Genomic DNA, 27,459 nt, shown 5'->3' on the forward strand with positions numbered 1-27,459 from the left:
GGTGCATTGAAGAAGAGGTCACTGACAATGTGTGGGGTTACTTTGTGGTCATTATGGATTGCTAAAAATGGGATGGTGACGGTGTTTAATGGAGAACAATGGGATGGGGATCCAATATTTTTTAAAATGCAATCATGATTCTGGATAAAGGTAGTTGAGGGTGATAGTTGTATGGATAAGATAAGATGGTGGCCGATGCCAAGAAATTTTGTACCATATTCGTCTACAAATAGAAATGAAGTTTCTTTGGCTGCTGTTAAAGAAAATGAACTGAAATTTATATCGATGGCTCCATTAGAGGCAAACTTGGCCTTGTGAGTTGCGTTGGGCTGATAAAAGATTCAAGTGGTTTTGTTGTGAGATTTTTCTTTGGTCCTTTGGGGATTGTGGACTTGTTTCTGTTGCATTATTAGCTACTAAAAATGCTCTTAATTAAGGTGTTCATATCTTTGCCATGGGTTGGGTTGAAATCTCTTATTGTCGAATTTGATCCAAAACTGGCGCTTTCTTGGATTTGTGATGCAAAATTCGTGACTGTGGGACAAATGATTTATTCTAAATGAAATTGATAATTTTAAGAAACCTACTGGTGATGTGTTTGGATTTGTTGGCTTTTTGGCTAAATTTGGTGTTGACAGAGTAAAGATATTTCATACGTGGTGGTGAATTTTCTATTGATTACTTACGTTTTCAAGTTTAGACTCCTAAGCTTTTGAAAAATTGCTCTCCTTGCCAAGGATAAGATGAATGGTTTGCATATGACTTTGTTTTAATCAATTTTTGCCTTTGAGGATTGGGTTTGTTGTAAAACTTTGAACTATTATGTTTGGTTGTGGTGAGGTGATTCGGTATGAGATGTATTGTTTGAAGTGTTGAGAGCCAGTTGAATATGGGAGAAATTTATTCTTCTTTATGTATTTCATTCTTAATGAATAAATTTGATTGAATTAGCAACAACAAATAAAATTGGATCATACAATTCCTAATGTAATTGACAAAAATGAGACGAATAATGACCCAAAGAAACAGTATTCCCAATGATTCGGTCCATTTAGGTTGTAAGAACTAGACCAAGAAGATAAACAATGTTATGGATTAATTAACTTGTTATGCTACTTCTTCCTTCCCATTTTTATTCTATTTTGTTGCTTTTTTTTTTCTTATCCAAAAGAAAAAAAACTAATTCCATATATATAAATCAGAGCATGCATGAAAAACTATTATAAAAAAATAAATTTTGTTTTTCTTATTGTAAATGGTTCACTTTGTGGGTTGATATTCACTGGATGAAGACATTTACACACTAAGGCTATATATGTTACCATGTATGTAAATTTTCCTTAATCGTCTTATGAATTTATGTGAGAAAAAAAAATCTATCATAAATTATATGAAAATCTACTGTATACATTACCATATATGCATATTCTTTTTTAATTGTCTTATGAACTTATGTGAGAGATGAAAAATTTACTATAAATTATGCAACAATTTGTTATATATGTTACCATATATGTACATTTTCTCTTAATTGTCTTATGAACCTATATGAAGGAGAAAAATTTTACTATAAATTATGCTGATTAACTCTCTTCATCCTTGTCTCGGAGCCTCTCTACAAATTTCTATCGACTCTTATTCTCGTTTTCATATCTCTCTTTAGTTATGCCTACCTCTAGTTCAAATTCTAGGAATGGCGGTTTCAACCAAAACTTAACAACTCCCTTAAACATGATACAATGATCATGTGTATTATGTGATGAAGTCCTCTATGGCCTTGAGGCTATCGTAGACCACTACGTTTCTCACATGTTAGCTTATGATGGGAGGAGTTATCCTTTCATTCCCCTTGTGCAAAATTTCAATATGCCTTCAGCCATCCAATTGAGAAATTATTTGTTAGCTCAAAATCGGGCACCTCCAAGAAACTATGCTTTAAGGCGTCGCACAGCCTCACAATCTCGAGTCCAAGCACCCAGAAATGATGTCCTTGATGTTGTTCCTCTATCTGCCCGGGTGAGGATCGGACCAAGCTCTGCACTTGGTCCACAACGGTGGTTGCATATTCCATTGCAAGTTCAGCCAGGGGAAAATGAAATCCCTACTCTCCTTGTCCAACAAAGGAGATATCATAGCCAACAAAGGAGAAACCTTAATGAGAGAGAGAGGAAAATCAATGAAGGGAAAATCGAAACTCTGTTGATGGCATCATGTTGGCTCCTCCTGCTGTGGTGAACCAACAACTTGCCAAAGATGTGACTGATTTATTTGTTGATAAGGATGCTGGCAACGTAGATTGTTCTGATGATGATTTGGACTTGGATTTGAGTCTTTGAGAAAATCATTATTTTGAAAATGGGTGTTAAAAGACTTTAGATTTTAACTATAATAGGATTTCTAGTTGTTATTAATTTTTTTTTTTTACATTGCAATTGTCTTTTATTATTCAGTCTGTCTTATTCCATCTTTGTTTCTTTTGTTGTTGTTATTGGTCATGGTTTGTATTTTTCTATTCTTTTGTTTCATGGTCTCAGATGGTGGGAAAAACAAGTTCATTATGATTAGTGAATCATAATTTTTATTTTTTCTCTATTTGTATTTTTTATTTAATAATTTAAACATTAATATTTTCTTTATAATTTAACATTATTATGATCAAAATATTAATATTTTTAATTTAAAATATTAATTTTATAAATTTAAATTTGTAAATTTTGAAAGTAAGTAAATATATTTTAGTCCAAAATGTTTTGTACTCTATTCTTATTGAATGCGAAATAGTTAATACGATGGAGAGATGGTAATGACCATTTTAAGATTTTACAAAGATTTAAAAGAATTACTATTCCTTCTTCCAAAAGCAAATCAAATGAAGGGAGAATTTTTTGAAGATTAATGGGGAATGGCGTAAGAGTTGTTTAGTCTTGCTTGATTGTTTTATGGTTTATAGTATAATCCCAACCATTTTCATTTCCTGTTAGGATATGAGAAATCAATTTTGAGACTTGGAATGGAAGTCCAGAAGAACAATACAAAAATAAAATATAGTAAAATAGAAAGTCTAGACCCGCATAAACTGGCGTGGCACTAGAGGGGAAAAAGTAGGGACCCTCCAAATATTTTGAGGTACACGTGGCAAAAAAGAGGAGACCACTGCCAGCAGCTTTAGGCCCAGGGCTTCCCTGCGTTTCATGGGCTGCTTCTCGCTTGCTCTTGTTTATCTTGTTTGCTCCATGGCCTTACTTCATACACCAAACAAAACGCCACCAGAAAAGGATAAAGAAAACCTAAATCTCAGAGCTCAGCAGGTATTTGAGCGTAATTTACCTTTTACTCATTGATATTTTTCGTCCTTTATCCTTTGCTGGTTTCTGATCGTGTTTGGTTTCGCAGAAGCTTTTTCCTTTTTGCTGGGAGTTTTTCTTGTTAGTTTCTTGCTTCAGAAAATCATAGTTTTTTTTTTCTCCTGATATTGAATGGGCTTTTGGCTGTGGAGGAGGATTTTGGTTTTATGTCATTTTTAGGGTTGATCGTCATGCCTTCTAAGCTTACATTTTGGTTTTACTTGAGGCAAAAGTTAACAATATAGCACGTAGAATGTTTGAATTTAAAAGTGGGGTACCAAACTAAACCCGATAGCTGTAAATTTATGAGTTTTAAGAAGGGTTTTTTTTTTCGGTCATGTGATATTGAGTGTTGGAAATATTTCCACTAAAAGAATGGGGTAAACTTAGTATGTAGAAACCGAATATGTATGATTCAGTTAAAGAATAGAACGAAATTTTGAAAGAAAGATTGATTGTAGATATTTGCAATTTGTCTTCTGTTTCGAAAAGTTATTCTGAATGGATTGTGAGTTTAGGCTCTGTGCTTCGTTATTTTAATCCCTTTCGTGTTATTAAGTTCACAGGTTTATCCATCTTCTTCAAGTTATCATTTTCACCTTGTCCCACTTTTATGCTGTTGTTTATTGATAACTGTTATAATGATGACATCAACTAAAAGGAACTAGTTTCTTCAATTTTGACAGCCCTGTCCCTGAATAGAGAAGAGGCAAGAAGTTTATGAATGAACAATAGCCCATGCGATTGCTAGATGCTAACAAAATGGTATAAAAGAGCCAAGCATCTCATGCTATTGTTCCTGTGCTTACCTGTTCTTCTGAACCTGCACAAGCACTTGGTGATCATTGCAATGATACTGCCTTGCAGGAAAGAGAAATTGAAGAGCATGACCAGGAAGAACTTTCGGGCTTTATATTTATGTGCAATGGAAGGACAAAACCGCAGTGCTACCAGTACCGCGTTTTTGGTCTTCCTGTTGGAAAAATGGAGGTTGTTGAGAAAATTAAGCCAGGCATGAAGCTTTTTCTGTTTGATTTTGAATTGAAGCTTCTCTATGGGATATACGAGGCAACCTCAGTTGGAACAATGAACCTGGAGCAAACTGCTTTCAATGGGAGGTTCCCTGCCCAGGCAAGTCATCTTATGCTTTTAACTTAAACGTATGTACGTTTAAGATCTAAGCATGGGATACACAAGCCTGGACCACCTTTATAGTTGCTATTTAAAATCCATGCTTTGATACTGTTTGGAAGGATTTTTAGTAGCATTATGCAGTTCCCCTGTGATTTTTCCTATCCCATAACTTGGCTTGTTCTTCCATACATGAAGGAACAGGATAGCTGTTGCTTGAATTGGCCTCCATAAAGTTTGGACGGACATGCCATGGGATCACTGTTCTTATAAGTCTTACTCTCTTGCTAGTTTCTACTTTCCGTTTGCCATGTAGGAACACCTTCGAGGACGAGGCTATGACATGCTTATATTGCCTTTATATTTTTCAAATATAATCTGAAATCTTTATGTTTTGGTACAACCATAATCCCAATTCTTGAAATGAAAACAGACTTTCGCACGAAGCCAACATGGCATTGCACCCGTGATGCATTAGAAATAGGCTTGTAGGACTTAATTTAATGACTTACAGGAATATAATTTGTCAACAAGCCATTGATAGCAGCGCTATCAATTTGTGTTAGCATGTCTTAATCGTGTTGTGTAAAGGTATAATGGATAAAGGGGTTGACACAATCACGAAACGGTTAATTAATTGTGTCAAATTCCTTGACACGAACATAACACATTTATTACATGGGTTACATGACATAGTACGGTTAACATGTTTATGTATGATTAACTTGTTTAGACATGACACAGTTAACTCATTTAGACACGATAACCTATTAAAACTTAAGTTCTAATATGTATTTTAAATATTAATAATTCAATAAATGAGTTTAAACAGGTTAGATATATTGAGTAATGTGGATTAACCTGTTAATACAATAAATTAAACAAGTATAAACGTGCCATAGATAGGTTAGGTGTGTCAATTCGCATAAGATACAAATATTATTCATGTCATAAATGAGTTGACACAATTATATGAAACCCAAACTTGCATACCTTCATGTCGTGTTCACAGGTTATGTTCCAAAATTTCCAGGTCTAATTGATAGGTATTAGAAAAGACCTTGCTCAAGGTGTTACTCTTTAGATTTTTCTTCTTGTAATGCTAATATGCTGCTCTTCTTTTACCAGTAGCATTCTCTTTATAGTTATTGGAAAGCCATATAACAACTTGAAGCTTTAATAGTCCCTTTTGCCTGTATGAAATGGTCTCTAAGATTGTTCGAGGTCTATCTAGCAGGAGTCCTACATGCATAAATGAGATTCCATCCTACTTCACCATGTTTTTCTAATTGATTGGAGTATAAGGCCCTACTTCATTCTATTAAGATGATTTTCCAGTTCTTTATTTCATTTCTAATGTACATATTGTTTTTTCAGGTGGGGTTCAAGATCTATAAGGATTGTTTACCTTTGCATGAGAGTTCTTTTAGACATGCCATTGAACATAACTACCAGAAGGGCTTCAAGTTCAATCAAGAGCTCAACAAGCAGCAGGTGAGATGGATTTATGCAACCTTTTCTTTCACCTGTAATCATTTTTATCATGCTCCTTTTTTACTGAATAGCATTATACTATGGTGCAGGTGAGGAGTCTATTGTCTTTGTTTCGTCCTTTGACGGTGTCAGCACTTGGTTCTCTGCAGCCAATGCAACATCAAGCTGCGGAAAATCAATCAAGGCTACCTTTTCTCAAGGATTCATGTGCACAGGTCTTAGAGTCTCAACGTGTTCAGCAGATAGGTTTTCAGCGATATAATTGTTACAGGCCACTACTGGATATGAGCCATGTCCATCCAGTGATGAAACCTCAAGTCTCACTTGCTCCAGTGGATCCAGATGTAACTGGGATGCAACTCGGTTATGTTCAACCAGTTTCAGAGCCTCAGAATATTCTACAGAGTGCCCCCTTTCAGCAGCAGCATTACTTTGGATCCACTACAAACATGGGCCATTCCAATCCAACTACCGTGACACAAGCTTTCCTGACATCAAATGGTCAATTATATTTAGCAGAAGTTCAGCAGCCTTATGTTGCTGGAAACCCTACCCAACCTGTGCCAGACCAGTATAACAGGTGCCTTTTCCTTTTCATGGATGAGTTAGGATCTAGGAGTTGAATCTTTGGACCTGAAGAGAATTGTTTTTGGTTGGTGACTATTACTGAGAAACCGTTTTGGTTGCTTAAAACACAAGTTTGTGGCTTTTTTCTTTTTTTTTTCACTTGGGCCAGAAAATTGTGGCTTTTAGAAGCACTTTTCTATACTTCAGAAGTATGTATGAGTACCCTTGATGAGAACATTGAAAGTAAAAATATACAGCAGGGTGACCTTATACCCAAATCCAAAGATAGGAATCCACATTTCCGGCTGCTTTCTATCTCTTCAGATATTATTTAGTTTTTGCAATGCATATTGCATTTTCTTTTTAAATTAAAAAGAAAAAGATAATAATGGTTTTTGTTTTGTGCAATTGCAGATAAGCAACAGCTTGGTGCAGGGAATAAGCATAAATTACCATCACAGGGAGAGGGGGAAAGTGTTCAGCAGAGGAGTGTTATACGATATCCAGTACTATAATTCCCACCCATAACCTGCAGCCCCTCATGTAACACCATAAGAGTTGTCATAAATGCGGACAGTGGGATTACCTGAAGCTGCAAATGGGACTCTTCCCCCTTGCTTACTTATATCCCTTTGCAGGGGCAGCTCCAACTCATCACTGACTTACAAAGTGAGATGATGACACCTCGAGTGACTATTCAATTGCAAGGTATATTACTGTTTAACATGGCTTTAATTGTTCTGCAAGGTGTGAATTAATGTTAGGAATTTTGACATCCTGTCAACTTATTATGATCTGTAGTAAATACCCAAAATCCAAGATAAAGGACAACTTTTGAGCTTAAACTTAAAGCAAAGTTTTGGTTGATTGCTAATGTACAAGGAAAAATGAAAAGTTTAACAGTACGGTAAGTGGAGGGATCTGATCTGTAGCGAGCATTACAACTATAGATTCAAGTGGCAAAATGCTGACTAGCTTCGCTGATTTATTCAGCAGTCTTTCTGATCTTGCTGTGAAGCTTCGTCGCCAATTTAACTGGCCATATCAGTACTTGACCATTTCTTATTCATTAGTAGGCTATACTCTGATGTGAAAAATATTAGCTTGGCTGATTACCATAGCAGTCCTTTCTTATTTTGCTGCGAAGCTTCGTCACTAATTTAATTGGTCATGTCACTACTTGACCATGTCTCACTACTCATTAGTAGGCAGAAATTGATGCGAATATCATTGCAGCTGAATGTTGGACTACCTAGTGCTGGTTGATTTTGACCTAGTCCCACCAACTTGATATAGATTGTCCTTGTCAGAAGTGTGAAATCTTTGGCCCTTGGGCTGTCGGGACCTCAATCTCTTTAAAATTCCAGATTTGATTGCCATCAATTTCAAAGTGGATTTTCTACCATATGAAATCAGAGTTCACATTATATTTGATTATTCGCAGCAAACGTTGGTGTCTTGGCTGAAAGGTAGCAAGTAGATGCCAATTTGCATGTCTGCATTTACTTCCACTCCACTTCCCCACCACAAGTCATACTTCTAGTGGTTGACCTCTTGACCTTTTGTGCTCGTTGACTCCATGACATTTTTAAAGGAACATCAAGTGATCTCTTTGGGATTGGCTCCCAATGCCTCTAGCTTAAAAATGTACTGCTACGTGCTTTCCACTACTAAAGGCTCCTGATTTGCCAGACAGCTCTTGGATTCCAAGTGCTGCACCATGAACCCATGATGGGTTTTCTTGCTCTGTCTCTCTTTCACAGTATCCAAGGGCTTTGCATCTGAGGCATGGTCTCCCAACCACCTAACTTGTTTTGAACTAGTTTTCCTTGAATGATTAATTGAATTCCAAATATCTTGCAGGAACCCAAAAAAAGAAAAAAAAAGGGGCAAAACTGTGATAAATAGTGCTGTATATATATTTATATATAAAGGTAATTGTGGGGCCATAATAAAAAATCTTTTGGTGCCCATAGGCATGAGCAATGCTTCTGATTGAAGATTTGATACCCACTTTTCAACACTAATAAAAGTGGGCATTTTACAACTACGTGGGTGTGGGTTCTACTAATTATGCTTTGCTTTTAGGAGTTTTGCAGTGAACAAGCCGCCGGCTGGTGACTAATTGTGCCCCTGGGCGGTGTGGACATTTGCTTTCTCTCTCTCGCTAGTTTGCCATGAATGATGTTCCTGCCTTTCTGCTGTTGTTTAGTAGTAGCATAATTTTATTGACTTCAGGGAAAAGCAAACTCGAGTACCTCTCTTTCTCTCCACAGATTGAAATTTTACTACCAGTGCTCGTGAAAACTTTGGGACCCAAATTCCTTTTTCCACGTTGCAGCCAGTGATAATTGATCCTAAATTGGGTAAAAAGTTATGTACTGGATCAATTTTAAACCTAATTAACTTAACTTTTACTTGAAGAAAACTACATTTAAGTTTTGCGATTGCTTGCTCTCACTCCACGGGCTTCAATTATACCATCTACTTAATTCAAGCGGGTTTTTTGTTTTTTCATCTTCCTTTTCTAGGTTATCATGTCCCTATGACAAAAATTATTCTCCGCCAGGAAGTCACCTAACACTTGTATCGTATGACACCACAAGATGTAAAGATATAAATATCGCTTTTGAGTTTATTTTTTTCATTTAAAAAGAATTATCTCATGTTAACTCTTTGATTGAAAAAATACGTTTATTTATAAGTCAACTATTATGTAGAGTTTTTATAGATTGAGTTGGTTTTGGTTTAATTTTAAAATTTAAAGGTGGATTCGTTCGTTCTTATTTATTAAATTTATTTAGATTAAATGTATTAAAATATTTAAAAAATATATTAAAATAAAAATAATTAATAATGTAATAGTATCTTAGATCCGACTTAAAAATCATATTAGGAATCTCGTACAAATAATGTTAATTTCATGTTGGTTTTTAAATTTTATTTTAATTCGCAAAAAAGGGAAAATCGTTAAACTCCCAATCCCATCTGTACGTAGCGTGCATTGAAAAGGTTCGAAAAATACAAAGTGCATGGTAATAACGGTAAGATATGTGGCTTTGCTAATTAATAACTGCGGGATCGCAGGGTATTTTAATTAAAATATGAATGGCATCTGATCAGAGCGAGAGCCAGAGATTTGCAACATGGGCGCAGCTGACAACTTTTGGCGCAAATGTGAGTCCTTAAACACCCTAATTAGTTGCCAATCATGGCATTAGCAATGTCCCCAAAATACATTACAGATTCCACCACCATTTCTTATTAGGGGGAATAGGATTAATCTATTCAAACCTGCAATATCATGTTCACAAATCTATTTTCTTTTTTGCACAGGAAAAGTAGGGTCCACTAAACACATTATTTTAAACCTTTACATATCATCATGTCTTGCGTTCATCTCACCAAAGTGAATTTGATTTGTTTCTAAATCGGACCCCACTTCTTTTTACACATGAATGAACCCTGCCTTCCGTTGGAGGCATTTTAGTTTTAATGTTAATAAATTCGCTCTCCTTGGTAAGAGAAGAATATTATTCGAAATTTTTGAGGAAATGAAGGGGTCCTTTTCTTGAGAACAAGGTTAAGGAACTTTTGACACATTTTGGCTGGTTGTGATTCCAACGCCTTTTTTTGTCTTAGTATTGCTGAAAAAGAAACCTCACCTGCCCCAAAAACACTTGAAACATGGAAAGGGCTTTCAGCTATGTATTGAGTTGTTGTTGAATTTCATCTGAAGTTGCCGCTAATTCTCTTCTCGACTCTTCTCTTCTTACCCAACTCTTCTTTTTCCTTCTATAGATCGCTCCATTGATTTACATGTAGAACGAACCAAAACGCGCTTTCAGCAACGCGTTTTTGGTTGCTGATTTCATATTTGGAAAACGGACAGACGACAGAAAGTGGGCCATTTCCTAACGTTGTCGAGGAAACTGGAAGGCTTCACTATAAAATTTAGTCCCCACATTTTCTATTTTCCATTTTTTTCAAAATAACAAAAGCTCCGTCTCTCTGTCTCTTCCCCCTCTATACTTCGCTTTTGAAATACCCTTTTATTTTTTCTTTTTCCTTTTTGGGTTCTCATGCATATATATTGTTTTTTGAGTTGAGAAAACAGAGTCCGCGAGTATAGACTTTAGAGATGGGAAATTGCTGCTCGGACGTCGGCGGCGGGATGGCGGCTGTGGGTGGCACCGCCGCCTCCGCTGTCACTGGCAACCAAAACGACGCTGTGGACATGTTCTTCAAGTCTCGTGGCATCCATGGCCTCTTCTCTCAGATCGAGGTTTTTTCCCTACCAAACTTTTTTCCCTCTTCAGTTACTTTAGTGATAATGACTAAGTTTTGGCTTATAATGAACGGTGGAATTCACTTTGTAACCGAGTAGATTGATTAGCTAATTGATTTTAACACTTTTTACGACTTAATTTGATAATAATTTTCAAATTGAGAAACTAGTAATTTCTAGGTTTATTAGTATTTAGATTTGGAGTCTTTGATTTTGATCATTGTTGACTAGATATACTGGTTTCTGTTTCGTTTTCTTACAAGTTTGTGAAACTTGCTATTTTGTGTGTTTTTCTTTTTTTTTTTTGCAAACTCTGCTATTGTATTGACTCTTCTAACCAAAACAATGGTATGCAGTTATCGTTTTCTGCTTCAAATTTGCGAAACCGGGATATTTTCTCCAAGGTATTTTCTTATATGTACTGCAAGAATCAACCCTAGCTTAGTTGCTCTACTAGCAATAACGTAATTATGAATTTCAGTACCATATTTTTGCAGTACTATATTTGACCTTTGTTGTTGAAATTAAAATTATTGTGAACAATTCAGGAAAGCGATTATGATGATTCTTTGATACATCGTACTTATAGAAAGTTATAAGCTTCAGGGGCAACATATGGTTGCATTTGTTGGTTGCTGGTACTAGAATGTGGAGGTTCTTTCTGGTGTGGGGTGACATGATGATGCCTTTGAATAAGTGGAATTAGGAATTAGGGAGTTGAAGATGAGAACCTCTGTATGGAGAAAGTCTTTGTTATTAAAATGATACTTGGATCATCTTGTGGAGAAGAAGGGTATGGTGTGTTTTAGGGTGAGTAACTGTTAAGAATAGTAGTGACAACAGAGTTCCAATCATGCCATGCCTCAAGGATGACATATGTGAGGCACTCACAGAATGCAAAGTACTTAAAGAACTCCTTTACTGAACCCATGTCTGACCTGATCAAGCAAAGGCTCCTAAAACAACCTAAGAATAAGAGCTTAATGAATCCAAGAAGCATGTCACTAATTTTAGGGTTAATCCTATCATCTTGATTGTATCTTTAGTTCATAACATAATATTACAAAACTAATTTAGAGATAAGGACAGATCAGCAAATTTATAGTAAATGAAAATTAAGCATCTCCTTAGGTTTAGTTTGAATGCTCAGTTGGCTTGTACAACATTTTCAGTTGAAATTTTTGTATCAACTAATAACATTTATGTACTTTACTGCCATGCTTTATTCTTTAGTCATGGGAATCGTACTTTTGTTGCGGAAAACTTAGCCTGATAATCTCATAAGTTTTGTTTGCTTTAGAGTGATCCGATGGTGGTGGTTTATATTAAAGAAAGAGATGGAGCAATTACAGAAGTATTTCGTACTGAAGTAGTTCTCAATTCCTTGAATCCTACATGGATCACAAAGTATACAATTACTTATCATTTTGAGGTTGTCCAAACCTTCCTGTAAGTGCTATTCTTCAAATGGTTTTTTTTTTTTTTTGCTTGTCAGAAAAATGATGGTTTGATTTGTTTCACTGTAATTTAATTTGTTGGGTTATACTTGATCACAGATTTCATGTCTTTGATGTTGACACCCAGTTTCACAATGTGGATGTAAAGGTATATTTGAGTAATGCTGCCCTTTCTTGTTCCTCCTCCTTACCTCGCCTCCTTTTTAAGTAGTTTAGTTTACACACTGACAAAATTGGAGGAAACATGTATAATGTGTTTGTTATATATTGTGTTTATCTTTGTTTAGTTGTTTTGGATTTGTTCGCACTGAATTCATAGTTTATTACCATGCTTTTCACATGTCCTTTGATTTGGATATTACAAATATGATTTGACTTTTTTATCGAACAAGATGTACAACAATTTCTCCTCACATCACTTTCATAATAGAGCATCAAAAATGAATTTTTCAGTAGTTGCTTTCACTTCTGGACAGATGCTTAAGCTGGAGGAGCAGCAATCTCTTGGTGAGGCTTGTTGTGCATTGTCAGAGGTATGGCATGAGTATCTTCGTAGTTATTTATTTCCTTCTGAATGCCCCTGTTAACCAGGGTATTTGGATGCAAAGATGTACTAGTATGTAACTGAACCGGAATGCCTTAGTTTAGTTGAAAACCCTTAAATTTGAAATAAAATCTGGGGTCTTCACCTGCAGTTTTGCTCTACTTCATTGAGTTAAATTACAACTGTTGATATAGTTACTCATCAAATACTTGTTTGTGTCTTGCAGATTGTGACTAAACCAAACAGGTCATTGACCTTTGATCTTGTTCGTAGAGAGGAATCTGTCACAGCAACCCATTCCCAACACCGAGGAAAGCTTACTGTGCATGCGGAGGAATGCTTTAGCTCAAAGACTACATCAGAGATGGTGTTAAGGTGTTCAGATTTGGAATCTAAGGATCTCTTCTCAAAAAGTGTATGCACTACTGAATTCAAGCACTCTTACTTTTTGTTATTTTTTTTAAGGAATATTAGTTATCTTATGGTGCATATGTGGACTTATATTGCAGGACCCATTTTTGGTAATATCAAAACTTGTAGAGAGTGGGATTTCTATTCCTGTATGTAAAACTGAAGTCTTAAAGAATGATCTCAACCCAACATGGAAGCCAATATTTCTGAATATTCAACAAGTTGGAAGCAAGGTATGTCAAGTTTTGTTTCTGCCTTTTAACAAGATCTACTATTTCTTTAATTCATTACATGGCAGTGCAATATTTGGTCTAATACTGGCCAGTCAGGCCATATAGCAAAACACTTATTTTCCTTTCCGTCAGTTTGTTCATCCTTCCTGTTAGAATCCTGATCTTGCTCAAAAGTCAGAGTGCTTTAATACTGTGCCGTCTGTGAATTACATTTAGCTATTTAAACATGCAGGTGTCTGCTTAAGATGAGCAGATGTTTTCTTCATTGATGCTGAGCATTTTCCATCTTTATTTCTAGCTTGTGTTCTGAATTTACATTTCTATATAAACTTGCAGGATAGTCCGTTAGTGATAGAGTGCTTTAACTTCAACAGCAATGGCAAGCATGATCTAATTGGGTAATTGTAGATCTTATTTTCTTATTTTCCTTTTCCTTCGGACATTTGCCAATGTGGCTTCTTTTTTCTTTTTTGGTTTTATCAGAAAAGTCCAGAAGTCACTAGCAGATTTGGAGAAGCTTCATTCTGGAAGGGAAGGGGAAAGCTTATTTTTGCCAACTCCAGTTGGGCATGATTTCCAAAACAAGGTTACACTATATGAACTGCAATTATTGCATAATGAAAATTTTTTGTGCTTAGCTTTATTTTACTAATTTGCTAAGTTTGATGCAGGTATTAAAAAGCAAGCTTTTTGTGGACCAATTCTCTGAGACTGTCCAACATACCTTCCTGGATTACCTGGCTGCGGGTTTTGAACTGAACTTCATGGTGGCTATTGATTTCACTGGTACTTTCCGGTTTACTTTGGCTAATGTTACAATAGACAGAATTTTTCCTATAGACATGGTGTTTTTCTTTCTAAAAACTTTTAGGAGATCAAATAATCAAGTCTGGTTGTCAGTCATGCCATGTATGGATTTATTTTTATTTGTCTTGGTCTTCCTTTTTATCTGCATTTGAGTTATGCCCATCTATTAATATGTCAATTTTTTATGCTAAAAGATCAATTCTGCCTTGAGGCACAAAGGCATAATTGTGCTCTAACCTTTTAGTCATCAATGGGCACGTTAACATTTTTGATAATCTGCAATGGATACTTACAAGCATGCCATGCACTTGGACACACTCGCTTTGCATTTCACAGCATCTTGCAATATGGAGAGTTTTATCATCTTTATGTTGAATATTTCAAAAGATCTTTAGTTCTGGCTTTTTCATCGTGTCTTTGTGTAGTCCTTATCTAAGTTTTTGTTTTATGCTCAGTTGGAAAAGTGACCCACGTGTGCTTTGTATTTTAGAAATTGTTCATTTAAATTCTTGTATTGTCAGCATCATTCTCGATGGGGATAGTGACACTAGTGATCTATGTATTTTTAGCAATTGTTTAATTAGATCCTTGTAGAATCATTATCATCATCATGAACAGTCTCTATGCTCCCTATATTTCTGATCAGTCCCTCAACGCCTAAGTTTATATTCAAATTTTAAATTCATCTCACGGTTAACTCTGGTGATAATATGGCATGTTTTGCTGTTTAAGTTTATATGAGATTGAAATATGTTATGGCAAATATTTGATATGTAGGAGTTCCACTGGCCAAATTACAGTGAGGTCTAAATCCTTCATTTACCTTAAGTACTTGTTGTTACATATAGGCTGCACTAAAATTTGGCCACTTGCAGTCCTTTGTATCAAATATTAGCCATGTCTCTTTTTCAGTGTTTGCTTTTTAAGTTTAACGAGAAAACATGTGACATCATCAATGAAGTTAATTGAGGGAGTATGACCATAAAATCTGGACTACAGGGACTTTCTTGGATTAAATATAGTGTAGTGAATTAAACAAGCAAATTTTAAGAATACAAAGATCATTACTGCTATTATCCTTTCTTGTTTCTTTTTGTTTCCTTTTCCCACTAGCTAGTTTAACAAGTTGTGTAAGATGAATCACTCAAAACTTGCTGCACAAACATAGGTCTTAGGTGGTTTTTCATATTCTTACATCTTAATTCTTACTTCTGGTCTATCAGCTTCAAATGGAAATCCCCGCCTCCCTGATTCCTTGCATTATATCGATCCATCAGGACGGCTGAATGCGTACCAGAAAGTATGAAATGGATCTCTTCAATAAATTTTTTTTCCTTTTCTTTTTGGTACCCAAGAAAATGTTATGCTTCTTTTTCCCCAGGCAATCTATGAGGTTGGGGAGGTATTGCAGTTTTATGATGCAGACAAGCGCTTTCCTGCCTGGGGATTTGGAGCACGGCCCATTGATGGTCCAGTTTCTCATTGTTTCAACTTGAATGGAAGCAGTAACTACTGTGAGGTGAGTAGTTTCTAGCATAAATTTACTTTCAATTTCTTGCATGCTATAATCTCTTACTCTCTGTGCCATGATATTAACCAAATATCATTGTCTCTCAGGTTGAAGGAATCCGAGGAATTATGATGGCCTATACCAGTGCCCTTTTTAATGTTTCTCTTGCAGGGCCAACACTGTTTGGACATGTGATTAACAAAGCTGCACTAATTGCCAGCCAATCTCTTGCCAATGATGCTCGAAAATACTTTGTTTTGTTGATAATCACGGTAAGATATAGTAAAAAAGAATAAATAAAGAGATGGTTTTTCCTAGCAGCCAGCTGAAGTTTATATAAACATTCCTGAAGATGTATGTAATTGGCATTCATAGCCAGCATTCACACCCTTTTATTGTTCTTTTATGGATTTCTCTTTTTGAAGGACATTTATCGTACTAATGTAGCTGAATTTTTAACCTTTTTTTTTTCTCTTTCTTTCTCATAACAATAGGTCTTCTATATTCTTACTAGAAAAGGGTTGCTAATCTTTGCACTGCTTCTGATACTTGTTAATTTTGCTCTAGGATGGAGTAGTAACTGATCTCCAAGAAACCAAAGATGCCCTAGTAAAAGCATCTGATCTCCCATTGTCTATCCTCATTGTTGGAGTTGGAGGAGCTGACTTCAAAGAAATGGAGGTAGATATTACTTATCCCCTTCTATATCCATTTGAGGGAGAGTGATCTCTTGATAAGTCTGGGTACTAATCCTTTTGTTGGCGGTACTTGACTAGAAGATTCAATCGGTTTATTATGTAACCAAATCTCTTTTACAGATTTTAGATGCAGATAAGGGAGAAAGACTTGAAAGCTCAACCGGACGTGTTGCCTCACGGGATATTGTTCAATTTGTTCCATTTAGAGATGTACAGAGTAAGTCATCTAGTCAGTCGAAAGGTACAACGTGAACACTGATTAAACATGCTTTGGAAACATTTTCTTGTCAAGAATATAACATTGTTGTTCACTTGCAGGCGGAGAGATTTCTATTGTTCAAGCACTTCTAGCAGAATTACCAACTCAATTTTTAACCTACATGCGAAGCAGAGATATTAAACCAAGCACTTGATTTTGTAAAGCATTGTACATATCAAAATTATTCTTCTGTTTTCGGTGTTTTTTCACGCCTCGACTTTGCCTCTTGTCAATGCCACCATGGTTTTTTAACGAGGCAGCTTGTACCCAAGTCGTGCATCAAAGTCTCTTCAGAGACAACAGATGGATATATTGCGTTATCACGTTGGATTGGAGATTGATCAGGTCTACAAAGACTTTGCCGTTGCGGCTGTCTGCTATCTTGGCCATACGGCTGACAGACAGCACATTCTTTGTCATGTCCACCATGGGTTGTAGAGAGACGGGATTGGCAATGGGGGCAGCTCCCCCACCAAGAACTCCTATAACTATTCGGTACAATCATGTAACTACCATAAGTTGAAGGAAAGATATGAAGTGTTACATAACTACCAATTTTCCTTGAGAAAATTTATAATACTTTCTACATTTTGGTAGTAAAAATAAATTATATGTTGTGTGAGTGCCTTATAAACAATTTAGTTATTTCTCCCCTGGGCTTGGAACCAGCTGTAAAAGCAGCACCAAAGAATCAATGAGCTTGTCTGCGGATGCAAGTTAGACTTAACGTGAAGGGCACTGATTGATCAGAATTTCATCTCCCCCATTCTTGGGATCAGACAAACATGTGTAAACGGTTGTCCATCTGATAATATTGCTACACGATGAGATTGTCAATGTCATGGAGCCTAATGTGCTGGGCCCATGTGGCCCAAGAATTTGAAACCCTGCCTGCTATGAGACTGGCTGTTGGCCCATAGAAAGGAAAACAAAATGAATCCAAACAAAGCAACAATATGTAATATTATCAAAATGGTATATATTTCATTTTGAGAGGTCAATGTCGAGGGAATCTTGATCCATGTAACAGCTGACATACTAAAGTTACTTGTTCATGAAATAGATAGAAATAAAATAGAATAATTATTACTTAAGAATAGAATACGGTAGAAATAAAATAAAATAATTATTACATAATTTAGTATAACGAGTAGAATATAATAGAAATAATTATTATCACTTATTATAGTATTTAATTAGTAATAATAACTTTGAAAAAAGAAAAAATTAAAAAAATAAAAAATAAAAAAACTCTTTATTATATATATGATTATTTATTTTTATTTTATTTTTTAAATATTAATAATTATAATTTAATTAAACTATTAAAAATTAACAGTTTAAATATTAATATTTTATTATAATTTAATCATTAATATATTAAATACTAATATTTTATTTATTATTTTCTATTATTATGATTAAAATATTAATAATTTTAATTAATTTCCAAATTTAAAATATTAATTTTATAATATGTAATTAAAAACTAAAACTTTTTATTATCATAATAGTTATTTTGTTAAAACAATAAAAATTCGCTTTATATAATTTAGTAAATTTTATACCAAAAGACAAATATAAACAATTTTTTTCTTTTTTAATTATTTAATTTTTATTTTCTTTAAAAATTTAAAAATTTAAAATTTAATAGTTTATAATTAAAATATTAGTATAATTTTTTATATTTTTCTCTATTTGCATTTTTATTTTTTATTTATGCTTTAATTAAAATTTAATATATTAATATTTTAATAATATAAACATTAATATTTTAAAATATTAATTTTTTATAAATTATAAATAAATTTTTAACTTTTTTATTTTAATTTTTTCCCTTTTTCCTTTCTTCTACTCCATGGTCAGCCACCGAAAATGTGGTCGATGTAAGGAAACATCGATTTTGGAGCAAGATGTGGTCAAATGTGGCCACTAGGATGCCAAATCGATGTTTCTTGCAACAGGATCTAGCTGTGGGGATATGGACGAGAAACAACAGATCAAGTGCTTTCCGTGGCCAGATCAGGCCGCGGATCTCAAATCCGGTGACTCCTCAGTTGAATTTTGCCGAAAAGTACTAAATTAAAACTTTTCAACCATATTTGGTCGTGAAACTGTTGTCGCGACCACCATCTGTCGCTACCATAGTCATCTCCAGTGATGAATGCAAGTTAGAGAGAGAATGATAGAGGCAAGAATGTGAGAAGAGAGAGAAAAAGAATTTTATGTTTAATAAAAAAAATGAAAGAATTTGTCATTTTTTGTTCTATCGCAGAATAGAACGTAAAGACAAATAGAGTCTTATTCTTATTATTCTTCATCTATAAATATCCAAATTTTGATTCCTAATACCCCATAGATAGTTCAAACTCTATAGGAGCAATAATCAATTTTCGCTCCAATGGTTTGTAGAGGAACCTTACCTTCTCGGATCCATTCAACCAGTACGATTTCTTTTTCGTCGATGCGCTTGGCAATTTGTATTTGAATTCCTTTTGTATCCGCTTGCTTAGTTAATTCAATAACCTTTTTCATTGCCTTTCGAAATGAAATTCTATTTTTTAATTGTTCGGCTACAAATTCTGTAAGAATATTAGGGTGCCCGTTTGGATTTGCAATTCTTGTAATAGCAATGTTGAGTTTTCTGTTCATACAATTAAGTTCTTTTTGGGAAAATGAGAAAAAAAAAAGAAGTATTTATATGTTTAGGGTTGTAATATTTCATAGTTAAAAGGAGTATTTTAGTCTTATCAAATTTGAAAGTTATTCCCCATCCATGAAATAGCAAATACCATGGGCAGCTTGGGTTTAGTTAAGCTTGAGTTTTAACCATTTTTAAGGAATAACTAATATTGAAGTATAGCTATTCTTTTTGACAATTGCTTACCAAACAAGGGTAAAATAAAAACATGGGAATAGACAGGGAATAGCACCAAACATGTTATAATTTGTTTATATAACCAAAAGGGAAAAATGAAAAGTAGTAAAAACGAAAACAAAGTCAATTAATAAAATGTATTGAACTTTAAAGAGTAGATTACACTTGAGCATTTAACTAATTGGTTAATGCATGATCATGTGCTTAAAATGTAAAGTTTGAATTCTCCTCCTCCTCCAAATTCAAAAAAAAAAAAAAAATTAAAGAATAGACTTTTGATATGGGTGTGGGTGTAAGGTGATGGCGAGTCTTAAATTGGGCTGAATTGAAATCAAATTCTACACGATTGTCTTTATTTCAAGTCAACTCCATTTGGAAGAAAGACCATAAAATGAGAAAAAGAGAGGTTGAAACTCTATTAATTAAATTAAAAATTATGTAATAATTATTAAATTAAATCATAAAAAAAGCCTTTTTTTCCACTCTTGTATAGGAAGACATGAAGGTGACTCTTATCGGCCATCCAACATTCCAACTAATTCCAAAATCAATGCTTTTGTTTCATGGGCCTTTGGCTCCTTTACTGTTCCTGATCCGGATTTCATATTGATTTGGTTTCAACTTTCAAAGTCTCCAACAACCAAATTTTGATTTGAGTTGACCACATACTGTTGTACTTGACTGGGAGCTGAAGTGGGGGGTTAAATATATAGATTCTTGGTATCATTATTTTTATCTTCAAAAAATAAGTTATTTTCAAAAATAATTATTTTTTTAATTGGGATGATTTTTTTTACTCTTAAAAAATAAGCTATTTTTAAAAATAATTATCTTTTTATTTTATTTATTTTTAATTTAAAAAAAAAATTTTAAATAAAATTATCATTAATGAAATCCTTTTATATTTAAATTACACGATATGAAATTTAAGTCGACTCAGAAATGACAATTAAAATAGTTCCACCAAGAGAAAGTGCAACCACAATTGCAAGCATGAGGAGGAGAAGAACGACAAGCTGTGCAACCTTCGGAGTGGTTGTGGGGACTATGCTTCAGTTTTACACAGATGATGGACTAGGGCTTAAGATCTCCCCAAATATCGTGCTTGTCTTGAGCATTGGTTTCATTGCTTTTGTTGTCATTCCCCGTATCATGGGCAAGTTGTACTTTGTTTGTAAGGAGTCTTGAAAAGTGTATTAACATTAACAAAATTAAGTTTCAATCTACTAATTTTCAATTTTACTTCGATGGATTCGATTTCTTTTTTTTTTTATAATACTAATATATTATATTTTTTTTACTAAAAAAATAAATAAAATGACCAAAAACCTAATTATCTAAATTAGAGAATTTTGGATAATATCTTTTTATTCAAATCCATTTCATCTATTAAATAATTTTTCAATATATATTCATTTTCATGTCAAATTTCTTTTTGATTTTAAACTTTTATTTTTATCGTGAAAGTGTTTAACTCCAAGAGTTTATGTCCCATTGAAATACAAGATAGATAACAAGTTATACGTTATGTTTACAAAATGTTGTTATGACATGTTATGTTTTAAAAAATATTATTACAGTTGAAAAAAAAGTTATTACACGTTTTAATTCTAAGTGTTTATGTTGTAGTAAAATACAAAGGAGTAAGTTACACGTCATATTTAATAACAAAAAAGAAAAATAAATGACATTGTAAGTCTAAGCAGATGTTACACATCAAAACTTCAGGAGCAAATGTTACATGTCAAGGTCAAAGTTTCAGCACCAGATGTTACATTCTAAGGCTAATATCATCAGATGTTACACTCCAAAGTCAAAGCAGAAGATATTACGCACTAAAACTTCAGTAGCAAATATTACATGCTAAGGTCAAAGCTTCAGTGCCAAATGTTATACACCAAGGTCAAAGCTTCAGCATCAAATGTTACACGCATCAAAGCTAAAGCAGAAGATGTTACACGCCAAGGTCAAAGCTTCAGTGCCAAATGTTATACACCAAGGTCAAAGCTTCAGCATCAGATGTTACACGCATCAAAGCTAAAGCAGAAGATGTTACACGCCAAGGTCAAAGTTTCAGTACCAGATGTTACACGCCAAAGTTTTCTTCTTCCCATTAATGTTACACACCAAGGTGTGAATTATTTTGTTACATGCTAAGGCATGTTCTATCAGACTTGGATTACGGAAAAACTCAACACCAATAAATTTAAGAACCTGTTGTTACTCACTATGCCATACTTTTTGGTTTGCAGATCGACGATTGAGGGTTTTGTGAATATAAACTAATAAATCCAAAATATGTTATTACGTTCTATGTTATACTTTTTGGTTTGTAAATCAAGGACGATTTGGTAAGTACAACAGGTAAAATGGGAAGTACAACAGACGAATGGCGAGAGAGAAAAATTGATAGCATTAAATTTGTTTGAAATTGTTTTAAGGGCATTTTTATCATTTTATGACTAACTTTGACTAAAAATAGTTAAATTTATTATGATGGTTATTTTTGAAATCACCCTATCAAAAAGGTTATTCCGCACAAGCACCTAAGCATTTGTTTTATTGGTTAGTGCATGAACCCCTTACCTAAAGAGTAGGGTTCAAATCCTCTTTTCTCCAATTATTAAAAAAAAAAAATTATTTCTCACAATTTTCTCTCAATTCTTTCATTGTGAGTGAAGTGTTTGGTTTGAAAAGAATATAAAGGTTTATTATTTTCATTAATTTTTGCCTTAGGTTACACGCCATCAACTTACATTAATTCTTTCTTTCTTTATGAATTGATATATGTATATAGTAAGAGCTTAACATGTGAAACCTTTACCTCCATTTCTTACTTTTTTTTTCCATAAAAAAATTATTATTATAATATATTTAATTAAATTCTTATATTTTTTTATGTCAAATAGATCTTTATAATTAATAGTTGACTATCATTATTTGTTGTTTTATGCTACGTAATATTAACATTATATATTGACATGTCATAAGAAATGATGATATGACATAATGAGATGGTTACGTGAAATTTTTCATTATCTACATCAACGTCATATAAATGTCACATTAACATCATGTGGACATAAAATAACAAACGGTGTTTTGACTAATAACAATTAATCAATCGTTAATCATAAATGATTTATTTAACTCATATTTTAAAAATATAGATATTGGATTAAACATAATAAAAAATAAAAATTATTTAAATTTTCTTAAATAATTTAAGAACTTTTTAAAACGTTATACTTTTTTTTATAGGTTCATTAATTAAGTTTTGGACTGCATCCAAACATTTGGCTCATTGGTTGGTATACAATCTCTTAACTTAAAGAGTAAGGTTTGAATCCCCCTCCCCCAAATATATAAAAAAAATTGGATTATTTTTTTAAAAATACCCTTTCATATATATATATATATATATATTTTGCAGTCTCATATTTATTTTAGCGATAGAATATGAAATTGAAAATCTTTAAGTTGTAACTATTGAGGCAATCCAATTAGTACTAGGCCTGGCAGTTTAGAAGCTGGTCTAGTCAATTCATTAATTGTGCTATAGGTTGGGCGACTCTAGTTTCTGCATTTACACCTATACTGATCTTTATTATCTGCTACTTCTGAAATAATTAACAACTTCACTCTTCATTGACGGAAGTCATATAGTTCAATTAGTTAAATTAAATAATTAGGGCCCTAAATTTAGCTGCTTTAACTCTCATTAAGTCTTGACCTCACCATTTAAATGTCGCTTAGATTGCCTAAACTTCAAATTTGAGCTTACTTCACATGTCCTTTTATTTATTTAATTTTTAAAATGAAAAGCCTTTGCTTAAATCTTTCTCTCTAAAGTTAATAATAAATAAAAAATATTATTAATTTATTTATTTTGTACAAAAACGGAGAAGAAAAAGAAAAATTAAGGCAGCGTGGGGCTGTGGGTATTTGTAGGGACGGGAGGGGGGAAACGTACTAATAAGTAATAACCATCTACTATTATAAATAGGTAATTTATAAGAAGTTATTAGCCATTGTCTTCAAAATAAAAATAATAAAATATAGAATAAAATATTTTCAATTTCTTGACTTTTAGTAATAATTTTACGTAAGTTCATTAGTTTTCAAAATGAATAGTTCATTTCAAAAGAATATTTTTCACTAAATACATAAATTTAGCTGTTAATCCATTGTTAATATTTTTGTTAGATTAATGATGTGATAATATTAAAAAAATAATTTTATTTTTTATTAATTTAAAAAATTACTACATTATATAAAATATAATTTTTTCCTTCGCTAAGCACTCCCTTGAGTTTTGACCCTGTCAATACTAAATATCAAAAACTAAAGAGAGAGTACATTCCCTAGATCCTTGCTTCGGCTCCTCTAGCGACCACAGGGGTGGGGTGTGTAGGGGTGGCCGATCGGGAGGGCTGTCGAGGGCCTAAAAAAATAGTGAAAAAGTGGTAGAAAGAAAGAAAGAAAGAAAGGTAATTTTGATATTTTACATTTAGTTGTTAACACTATTTATACTTTTAGGATAAATAGTTTATTTTAAAAATTAATAGATCTACGTAAAAGTATAATTAAAAGTTAAGAAGTGAGAATATTTTATTTTAAAATATAATTATCACATTATGCAATGCCTAACTACTTAATTATATGTAGTGCAGAACTATCATGGTTAATGCTCATTATTACCCAAGTTATATCAACAAGAAACTCTGAAATAGTTCTTTAAAAAATTAATCAGGAACATTATTTAAATTTATTTTATTTCATTATGGTATATGATTGAGTGCTGGTAAATAATATCAGTCATATGTTATCTATCACTTCTAGTTTCTATATATGATTTTTTAATTATTTTAATATACATTGAAGGGATTATATATGTGTGATATACGGGAATGTGCTCTCTTTTTAGTTTTTGATATTTAGTATTGACAGGGTCAAAACTCAAAAACTCTCACTTCCTATAATGAAGAGGATACCACAATATGGTCATCGCCTAAGCTATTTTAGGCATTTATGTACATAAAACGTGTCTAAATGTCTTTCTTCTTACATATTTAGAGAATTGACTTGCATTTTTATGTATTGCATCATATCTAATATTTTTATATGATTTATCTTCCGTTTGTGTGCACAAATATATAATTTGCCGCTCTTATATATATTAAAAGATGTTTTTAAATCCTACAAATTAAATGAAGTAAGATTCATGCACTCTTTGTTCTTGGCAAAAAAAAAAAAAAAAGAAAGATTCATGCAATGCTAAGGCCTGCTACATGCTATAGTAGAGCAGATAAAATTGATGGTTAATATAATAACAGATACTAAATTAACTAATTTAAATATATATGAACATTGGTTACGTAATTCTTACCTTAAAAGCAAGAGAGGTCGAATACCCTTTTTCAATTAAAAAAAAATTAATTTAAAAAAGTAAAGAGTGGAGAGAGAAAAACAGGGCTATAAATGTTGGATAGAGGCTTTCAGCATTGTCAGCTATCTTCATCCCTTGTTCACACTTTGTCTGAAAGCACATATAAAATCCCTAGCTACAAAACATAACTCCTTTCTCCCACTCTTCGCCACTCCCACCTGCCCTAGCTAAGTCATATATATGCATACAATTTTGCTGCTTCTTTTCCCTTCATTTCTTGTGCCTTTTGTTGATCGAGTGTCCGTCTTCCATGTTTATTGATTTCATTAGGCTGAGAAACTATTCTTGCTTTGTTGCTTTTGATATATATATATAGCAAAGGCATATATAAAAGGGGAAAACCCAAAGACTTATAAAGTGGATCCAAGACAAGGGAAGAGGCCACTTTCACCTGATGAATCGGAAGAGAAAGAGGAAGATCATATCTTCCCTGTCTACTCGGCTAGGTCTCAACAAGACATGAACGCTATGGTTCAAGCCCTAGCTCAAGTTATTGGAAACAACAACAGCAACAACAACAATAACAGCAACCCATTCCAACCGCATGATCAACACCCTACGTACCAATCTGACACTGCTGGTCAGCAAAACCAATCCCAGGATCAAGGTATATATGTGTTGGTTCCCATCTCTTTTTATTAAAGCTTTTCTTTTGGTGATTATTATCTGATTATCATTAACACTTGCAAAACCCTTCTTAATTACTATATTTTTCTTTAAAAAGAAAAAGACAAATGATTGAGAATGGATTTTCATATGATTGCATGTCTTCTAAGGGTATTCCGTACTTCCAAGTTCCACGAATAACACATTTCTTGCTTTGTTTTTTTGTTCTTTTCCAAACCAAGATTTATTTATAAAAAGAAAAAGAAAAGAAAATAGAAACTATGGATGTTAATTTGTGCCCACAGGAAGATGATAAAGTCTAAATGGTACAGATTTTCACTATTTTGTAGCACAATTTGCAGGATTTTTTTTTTTTGGAAATTAACTTATATTAGCCTCTTTAATGCGTTCCCTCACTCTAATTATCTATTCCTATAATTTTAAAATTTTCAGTGACCTGCCATTTGCCCTTTTAGGCTCTTCCTTTCTTTCTTTGCGGCCTGGTTGGCGGAAGATTTCAGATTAGAGAGTCTTTATTCATGTACTCACTTAGCATCTTTTTTCATGTGTCGTGAATGTGAAGTTATTCTTTCACTCTTTCTTTTTCTTTTTTTTAATCACAAACGAAAAAATAAAAGAAGCATAAGTTATATATCGTCTGATCGTTTACCTTAAAAATTGAATGTGTTGAAGGGAACGTGAGGAGAAGACATTATAGAGGAGTGAGGCAAAGGCCATGGGGGAAATGGGCAGCTGAAATAAGAGATCCAAAGAAGGCTGCTCGCGTTTGGCTTGGCACCTTTGAAACGGCTGAGGCTGCTGCTTTAGCTTATGATGAGGCAGCTCTTAGGTTTAAAGGAAGCAAAGCTAAGCTTAACTTCCCAGAAAGAGTTCAAGGAAGATCGGAATTAGGTTATCTGACAACCCGAAGAGATGTGGAAAGGGCGGTGGCTTTACCTCCTCCTTTTCCACCTCCTTCTCAAACAACGTATCCCAATCTCTCTCAGTACGCACATCTTCTTAGCGGGGGATCAGGCAATGCTTTAAACTATGCTTTGCCAGGTGCCCACGGAGCCAGTCCTTTCACTTCACACGCCACTCTATCTTCATCTTCATCTTCATCTTCCACAACGTTAACATCCCAACAACAACAACAACAACAAGACTACTTTGGGGGATTTTTACTGCAGTTCGGTGGTTCATCGGCTCCAGGTTCGGACCCTCCTACGAATAGGAGAGATTATGATTATTACTATTCAAGAGAATAGTTCCGGGTATGAATATATATATCCAGCTGGTTTATCTTTGGGGAAGAGCAACTTTCTTAGATGATCTTTTGGGGTTTTTTTTTTCTTTCTTTTTCCTTGCATTTCATTTCCTCTATTTTCTCGTGCTCTGTTTAAATATTTATCAACTTTTTTTGTTCAAGGCAATCCAGAACCGTTTGTTGTGATGAAATTTAAAGGTGTTCCAGTTATAGCATTATCGGTTTTCAACATGTTCTTTATTCCAAGCTATCTAAAATAAAAATAAAGAGAGAAGAAAAATAACACTATGTATAGGTTAGAACTTCAATATTAGAACAAAAAAAAAAAAGTGGAGTGAATTAATAAAGGGAGAGAAGTACATAAACTTCTCTTTCTTTTACGTCCAAGAAATCTATAGTCGTCGTACAACAAGTAGTGGAAGCTACTTAGCTGATCCATATGTAAGCAAAGTGTATTGAAAGTAAATTCACTACAAACTAGAGCGTAATCCTCCGCCTTTCAATTAGTTGAATCTC

General features: G+C 33.7%; 3 protein-coding genes and 1 pseudogene across 9 annotated transcripts; all 4 read left to right on the top strand.

Annotated features, from left to right (window-relative positions):
• The first annotated feature begins 3,184 nt into the window (after positions 1-3,184).
• LOC18605206 (uncharacterized) lies at positions 3,185-8,941 on the top strand. Of its 6 annotated transcripts, none has more exons than XR_001927098.2 (7): positions 3,185-3,308; positions 4,031-4,109; positions 4,212-4,475; positions 5,853-5,969; positions 6,059-6,549; positions 6,951-7,244; positions 8,625-8,941. XR_001927098.2 is itself a non-coding variant. In XM_018117351.2 (6 exons), the coding sequence occupies exons 2-6, from the start codon at positions 4,083-4,085 to the stop codon at positions 6,952-6,954; spliced, it is 903 nt and encodes a 300-aa protein (XP_017972840.2). In that variant the 5' UTR covers positions 3,185-3,308; positions 4,031-4,082; the 3' UTR covers positions 6,955-7,392. The 6 variants fall into 6 exon arrangements, 4 of the variants coding, with proteins under 4 accessions (XP_017972840.2, XP_017972841.2, XP_088660837.1 ...); XR_001927099.2 differs by lacking the exon at positions 8,625-8,941 and adding an exon at positions 7,981-8,323; XM_018117351.2 differs by lacking the exon at positions 8,625-8,941 and having other exon boundaries at positions 6,951-7,392.
• Positions 8,942-10,225: 1,284 nt separating this feature from the next.
• BON1 (Calcium-dependent phospholipid-binding Copine family protein) lies at positions 10,226-17,380 on the top strand. 2 transcript variants are annotated; one of them, XM_007038091.3, is made up of 16 exons: positions 10,226-10,821; positions 11,181-11,228; positions 12,125-12,273; positions 12,381-12,429; positions 12,758-12,814; positions 13,052-13,240; positions 13,335-13,469; positions 13,806-13,867; positions 13,953-14,055; positions 14,141-14,255; positions 15,500-15,576; positions 15,658-15,795; positions 15,894-16,058; positions 16,354-16,467; positions 16,605-16,725; positions 16,803-17,380. In XM_007038091.3, the coding sequence occupies exons 1-16, from the start codon at positions 10,678-10,680 to the stop codon at positions 16,895-16,897; spliced, it is 1,761 nt and encodes a 586-aa protein (XP_007038153.1). In that variant the 5' UTR covers positions 10,226-10,677; the 3' UTR covers positions 16,898-17,380. The 2 variants fall into 2 exon arrangements, with proteins under 2 accessions (XP_007038153.1, XP_007038154.1); XM_007038092.3 differs by having other exon boundaries at positions 10,229-10,821; positions 16,605-16,701.
• Positions 17,381-20,563: 3,183 nt separating this feature from the next.
• LOC148763775 (protein transport protein Sec61 subunit beta pseudogene) lies at positions 20,564-20,809 on the top strand (annotated as a pseudogene).
• A 4,336-nt stretch (positions 20,810-25,145) lies between these two features.
• LOC18605208 (Integrase-type DNA-binding superfamily protein) lies at positions 25,146-27,158 on the top strand. The gene is made up of 2 exons (XM_018117353.2): positions 25,146-25,677; positions 26,370-27,158. The coding sequence occupies exons 1-2, from the start codon at positions 25,530-25,532 to the stop codon at positions 26,942-26,944; spliced, it is 723 nt and encodes a 240-aa protein (XP_017972842.2). The 5' UTR covers positions 25,146-25,529; the 3' UTR covers positions 26,945-27,158.
• Positions 27,159-27,459: the final 301 nt, after the last annotated feature.

The sequence above is a fragment of the Theobroma cacao genome, chromosome 3 (assembly GCF_053813885.1).
Source record: "Theobroma cacao isolate CCN51 chromosome 3, ASM5381388v1, whole genome shotgun sequence".
Taxonomy (NCBI): domain Eukaryota; kingdom Viridiplantae; phylum Streptophyta; class Magnoliopsida; order Malvales; family Malvaceae; genus Theobroma; species Theobroma cacao.